Raw genomic sequence first — 6000 nt, 5'->3', positions numbered from 1 at the left:
GAGGGAGCGGGGAGCGCGCGGGGCGGGAGGAGGCGGGAGGCGGGCGCGCGGGCTCCCACGCCGGCCTCGGTGCCACCCGCCGGGCGTCTCCTCTCGCTCCACGCGCCGCGGCGGCCCGGCATCCGGTGGCCTGGCGCGGAGACCTCTCCGAGCCCGCGGGGTGGGGAAAGCGAGGCCGAGCCGGGCGGCCCCCGGGCGCGCTGCCCGGCGGAGACGCGGGGACGAGACCCGGGGCGGAGCGGCGGAGGGCAGCGCGCTGAGCCAGCCCGCGGAGACGCCCTAGCCGGGTGCACGCGCCGGGCGGAGCGCGCAGGTGGGGCTGCGCCGGCCGCCGTGCACCCCGCGCCGGTTCCCCGCCGGCCGGAGGATGGGCGCCGGCGCCCCGGGACCGCGCCCGCCGCTGCTGCCCCCGAGCCCGCCGCGAGCCCGGCGTCCGGCCCGCGCCCCGCGCTCATGTATGTAGGCTGGGCGCCCGCCCCCAGGGCTGAGGGTGCATGTGGGTTGTCCGCACCCAGCGCGCCGGGACGCGCCCGGGGCACCGTTCCACCTTCTCACTGCTCGGGAGGACCTCCCTGCGACCCCGACCCCTAGTTTGTAAATATGGGGGGGTGGCTCGCCCCGGGCTGGGGTCCATCGGGCCGGGGCTGGAAGTGAGCACAGGGCACGGTTGTCCCAGCTCTACTGGGGTGGAGGAGGGATTTGCACCGGGTTGGGGGGGTGTGAAGACCCCCTGGAGCGCGCCGGATGGGGGGGTGGAGGGCGAGAGGGAGAGAGGGAGACAGGCTGGATTGCCCGCACCCTGCGGCGTCTAGGGTTCTCTTGGCCCCTTTGGGCGGCAGAAACTTTGGGATCCAGAGAGGCTTTTGGAGATGGGGAGAGTGAGAGGGACTCGCCCCCGCCCTGCATCCGCAGCCTCCCCCACCGCACACCTCGGTGCTGCCTGGGCACTTCTGCTCCACCCTTACGACCCCCTCCTGGGTGAAAGCGATTACGAGCCCAGCGTTGCGGCCCGCGAGGGGTTCTCGCATCAATGTTCCCGGTCGCCGAGCGGCTGGCTGGGCACGGGGGGTGGGGGGGCGGTGGAGGAGCCGAAGCCTCCGGAACCCCCGACCCCGCCGCCGGGGCTGGCGGGGGACATCCTTCCGTGCCTCGGGGCCTGGGGAGGAGGGCGGGGAAGCGACGTCTGCTCCCTGCGCTCGAGGCATTTAAAAAAGTTGTTGGAGATGAATCACGGGGTCCTGGGAGCTTCGTTAACCCCCTCCCGCCCCTTTCCCCAAACGCCCTGAGGCAAGCCGGGGAGGCTTTCCCTCCCGTCTCTCTGCACTGCACGGTCTTCCGCGCCCAACTCCACTGCGGAATTCTCCATTTAGTAACCTTTGGGAAAGTGTGGCTAGCACCCAGGGGGGCACATCCCGGGCTCCCGGATTATGTGGCTCTATCCGAGTTTAGCACGGGGGCGCGGGCCCGGCTCGCTGCATTCCCGCAGCTCCGGCTCCGCCACCCGCCCAGGGCCGTCCCCACCGCTAATGGCAGTGTTTCTCCCGGACTTCGCTTCCACGTCCGTCTCCACCATCTGTGAGGGCTCAGAAGCCGGCTGGGCACCGGCGCTGGGCATGCGGCCCCCGCCCGCGTCGTGCGGCTCGTTAATCTAGAGCGCCGCCGGGGCCGGGCGGCGCGGGGCCGGGTGGGGGCCGGGCGCGCGCGGGCCGCGGGGCTCAGCTGTGCCGCTCTTCTCTCCGCAGGGACGGCGGCTCCCGGCTGGCGGCGGCGCGCCCCCGGGCTGTGAATGCGACTTGCCCCTCGGCCGCGCTCCCCGCCCGCCCGCCCGCCGGGACGTGGTAGGGGATGCCCAGCTCCACTGCGATGGCAGTTGGCGCGCTGTCCAGTTCCCTCCTGGTCACCTGCTGCCTGATGGTGGCTCTGTGCAGTCCGAGCATCCCGCTGGAGAAGCTGGCCCAGGCGCCGGAGCAGCCGGGCCAGGAGAAGCGCGAGCACGCGTCTCGGGACGGCCCGGGGCGGGTGAGCGAGCTCGGGCGCCCCGCGAGGGACGAGGGCGGCAGCGGCCGGGACTGGAAGAGCAAGGGCGGCCGGGGGCTCGCCGGCCGGGAGGCGTGGAGCAAGCAGAAGCAGGCCTGGGCCGCCCAGGGCGGGGGCGCCCAGGCCGGGGACCTGCAGGGCCGGCCCCGCGGGGACACCCCGCAGGGGGAGCCCCCGGCCGCCGCCCAGGACGCGACCGGCCCGGACCTCGCGCCCACGCCCGAGCCGCCCGAGGAGTACGCGTACCCGGACTACCGCGGCAAGGGCTGCGTGGACGAGAGCGGCTTCGTGTACGCCATCGGGGAGAAGTTCGCGCCGGGCCCCTCGGCCTGCCCGTGCCTGTGCACCGAGGAGGGGCCGCTGTGCGCGCAGCCCGAGTGCCCGCGGCTCCACCCGCGCTGCATCCACGTCGACACGAGCCAGTGCTGCCCGCAGTGCAAGGAGAGGAAGAACTACTGCGAGTTCCGGGGCAAGACCTACCAGACTCTGGAGGAGTTCGTGGTAAGAGGCCAGCGCCCGCCGGGCCACTTTGCACCTCCCACCGCGGGGTGAAACCTCTCTGTGCACTATGCGCCCCTACTTTGGAGAAGAGGCGCGTTCTGGTTCTCAGAGGCGGACAGCGCTGTGCTCGCGTCCCCTCAGCGCGATCTCCCTGTCAGTGCGGAGGTAATCTCTAAAGCAGTGTGGCCGATCCACATTCATTCCTTCGATCTTCTGGTCTTCGCCTTAAAAGGGTAGGGAGAGGGTGAGGCCCGAGGCCCCGGAAGGGACAGCCCGAGCACTTATTGGCTGTACCGTTCATGTTAATCCACTGCTCCTAATTTAAGAGTGTTGCCGCTGAAATGCTCAACCTGTTTTCAAACACAGGGTAATTTGCCGTGCCATTTGGGATATATCCTTCAGCTAATGGCTAATTAAGGAAGACTAGTCATATAAATAAGCCATTTCCCTAGATTACGTGGCGGGGTATCATGCAGATGTTCTAAAAAATGAAAAGGCAAAGAAAATGCTTCCTCATTGGATGCCAACACACATAGTGGAGGGCAAGAACAAGAAGCCTAGTTTGTGGGTAAAAATTGTTTGTTTTAGGTGAGGACTAGTAAGGATATTAATAGCGCTGGCCATCCCCTGAATGCCTACCTTGTGGCAGGCTAGAGGCTGCATTTTCCACGTGCATTACCTTGGTTAAACCTCGTACCATGCCATGAGAGAGAGATTATTACTTATGATCTCCAGTTGATGGAGAAGAGGAAACTGAGGCACAGAATCTTTAAATAACGTGGTGAAGGCAAGGTAGCTGTTAAGCAGACTCCTGTGCCAGGCCAAGCGGGTTGTACTCCCCAGTGCCCGCTTTCCCCGTACATTCTATGTGAAACAAAAGCCCAGCCCCACTGGGGCCCAGGTTTGGATGGAGATACTGGCCCGTGCATGTGCTGGCCCCTTGGGGAGCTCTGACAGCCTGGCCTCTCACTGGTGGCCTGGACAGAAATGCACAGCCTTCCATCTGGACCACCCCCCCCACCCCCCCCACCCCCGCCAAGGGAGCCTCAACCCATGGCCTGCTGGACGTGTCCTTGCTTTGGCACATGGGAGGTTTCCTGGGCAGAAGGGGGCATCCTGGGGCCTGCAGCTCCCCCCCCCCAAGCTGAGCAGAGAAGGCAGAAGTCCCCCAGAACCCAGCCTCTGAGATCTGCACATTCAGGAGATGCCCAGGATGTAAGGGCACTGAATGAATTTTAGGAATAAGTCCCCAGGGTTGTAGAACTAGAAAGCCGGGAAGGACGGATCTGGAGATAAGGTACAAAGTATAGAAACAGTGCTGGATTTAGAGTCAGGGAACATGGGTGTCCATCCTAGCCTTGCCACTAACCTGCTGCATGATAGCCACAAAGCGCCTGTCCCCTTTTTCCTCATCTGCAAGCTAAGGGGCCAGCTAAGTCTTGTTGCAGCTCTCCCAACCTGATGCCCTGAGTGCATCTCCAGGCCCGCCTGGTTAGCACAGTTGTTCACTCCGGCCCTTTGGAGAAAGAAAGACAAATTTGTTGAGAAACTCGTATGAAACTCATATGAACCAGGCCCTGACCATATACCCTGAGTGAGGTAGGAACCCTGTCCTCAAAATGCTCTCTGACTAGTGGGAAACATCTGCCTCTCCAGATGTTTCAGTGTGGAGGCAAAGGTCCTGGCAAAACCCAGAGGCAGGACCTTCCCTGTTGGCCTGGGGCAGGGCTGTAGGCATGGGCCCAACAAACTAAATCTCTTGAGTTCTGGGCTTGTAAGAAAATCTAGGAGTTGCGAGAACAAATGCGAGCCGTTAGTTTTTAACTAAGCACGTTTATGGTTCACACTGTATGTAGTTTTATAGTCATTTCTTAAAAGAGTCCGGTGAAGTCGGCTGAGGAATTATTGCAGTTTTGATCTAAAAAGCCAGAACACATCACCAGGTGGCCATTCATTGACCTGAGATGGCAGAGAGAAGGGAGAATTCAAACTTCTGTTTTCGTAACTCACCGCCAAGTGCGGGCTGCCAAGAAACTGTCTTTGTGTGCAGGGATGGGGGAACTGTTCTCTGATTCCTGTTTTCAAAAACCGGTGGTCAGTAAGTAGACTGTGTTTCAGGCTCTGGAGACGGCAGATGTTAGAGCAACAAACGGGGGATTGGAAGGATTATCATCCTGGGAAGAATTAAGACAGCAGTGAACCTATTTTTAGAGTATTAAGTGCATCTTCCATCTTCAAGTGACACTTCATTTTTAACTTTCATCCAATCCTGGATGTACACGTGCATGAATGTTGCCCAGCTGCTACAAATGTTTGATTATGTGCTTGCTCCCGTGATATGTACAGCTTCGTAATGATTTCAGTGTCGTACGTCGGACATACCCTGCTCCTTCGTTTCTCTTACCGTCAGGAAAATTCTAGGCATTTCCCTAAGTCAGTGTGGCTTTGTGCATGTCATTTCGTGTCCGTGGTTTTGTTTCCTTCTCTGTCCGAGGAAGGATGCAGCACTCTGTTGGGGGTGTCAGAAGGATGACCTAGAAGGGCAGGCGTACGGTCGGCGGGGAGCCCGGGGCCGGTGGGAGGGCGGTTCTGTGGGTTGCAGTCATGCAGAATCCTGGTGCTGAGCGCCAGGGCACAACCAGTGTTCACCTGCCTGCTCAGACTATTCTGGGCTTCCGGGAGAGAGCCACTGAGTCTGTGGTTTGCATAGCACAGCGCATGGAGAATGGAAGAGGAAAGCATTTGCTGTCTGAAGCGCTTTGCTCTTCTGTGAAGCAGATGTAATTGATATGGAGGCTGTGGTCCAGTAGGGTCCTGCTTGGGATGCTGTTTACCATAGCAAGGAGGGAGGTGACAAGGAGGCCGGCTCTCGGCCTCCTTCCTTGGGAGGCACACAGACACTTAAACCATCTGCTCTCTGCCTCCTGAGAGAGGGGAAGCTCCCGCTGGAGGCTGGGTGCTCACTGTGGGCATCTGAGAAGCAGGCAGAACTGCAGATCCTGCCCCGTGCCTGGGATGTGCATTTGGCCCCAGGGAGGGCTCAGCCTCTCCCCATCGTCCAGTGCTTCTCTTTCTTGGACACGTGGCTCCCTGCCCAGTTTTCACAGTCAGTTCCGTCTTTTCCTTTCCCCCCGAGCTCCCAAACCCATGACAGCCCCCGTTCCTCACGGCCTGGTTGATCTCAGCCAGATGTCAGCGGAAGACCTCACTGCTTCCACGGGATCCCATGAGGCTGCTAGTAATAGAATCCTATCCGCATTTTTCTGGGGATATTTGCAACTTAATTTGTATATGCAAATAAAACCATAGTTACTGGTAGAATTTTCTCCACTGCCTCTCAGATTATACCAAGCATCCTGTTCATCACATTAGACCAGCAGGTATCCAACTTTGAATAAGGAAACCTGTCTGTCGGTTTTATATTTTTTATACCTGAATGGTATTTTCGTGTGCTGTCTGCTT

General features: G+C 60.8%; 1 protein-coding gene across 1 annotated transcript in view; it reads left to right on the top strand.

Annotated features, from left to right (window-relative positions):
- The first annotated feature begins 1845 nt into the window (after positions 1–1845).
- Positions 1846–6000, top strand: part of VWC2 (von Willebrand factor C domain containing 2) — a 110269-nt gene continuing 106114 nt past the window's right edge. The window contains exon 1 of the mRNA XM_045865155.1: positions 1846–2538. Within this exon, the coding sequence (XP_045721111.1) occupies positions 1846–2538 (693 nt within the window). The remainder of the gene's footprint in view (positions 2539–6000) is intronic.

This window comes from Mirounga angustirostris, unplaced genomic scaffold (genome assembly GCF_029215605.1).
Source record: "Mirounga angustirostris isolate CCGP_5_RB_7025 unplaced genomic scaffold, mMirAng1.0.hap1 SCAF_12, whole genome shotgun sequence".
In the NCBI taxonomy this organism is placed as follows: Eukaryota; Metazoa; Chordata; class Mammalia; order Carnivora; family Phocidae; genus Mirounga; species Mirounga angustirostris.
Note: the sequence above shows the minus strand (reverse complement) of the source record. Positions and strands in the feature narration are given on the sequence as shown.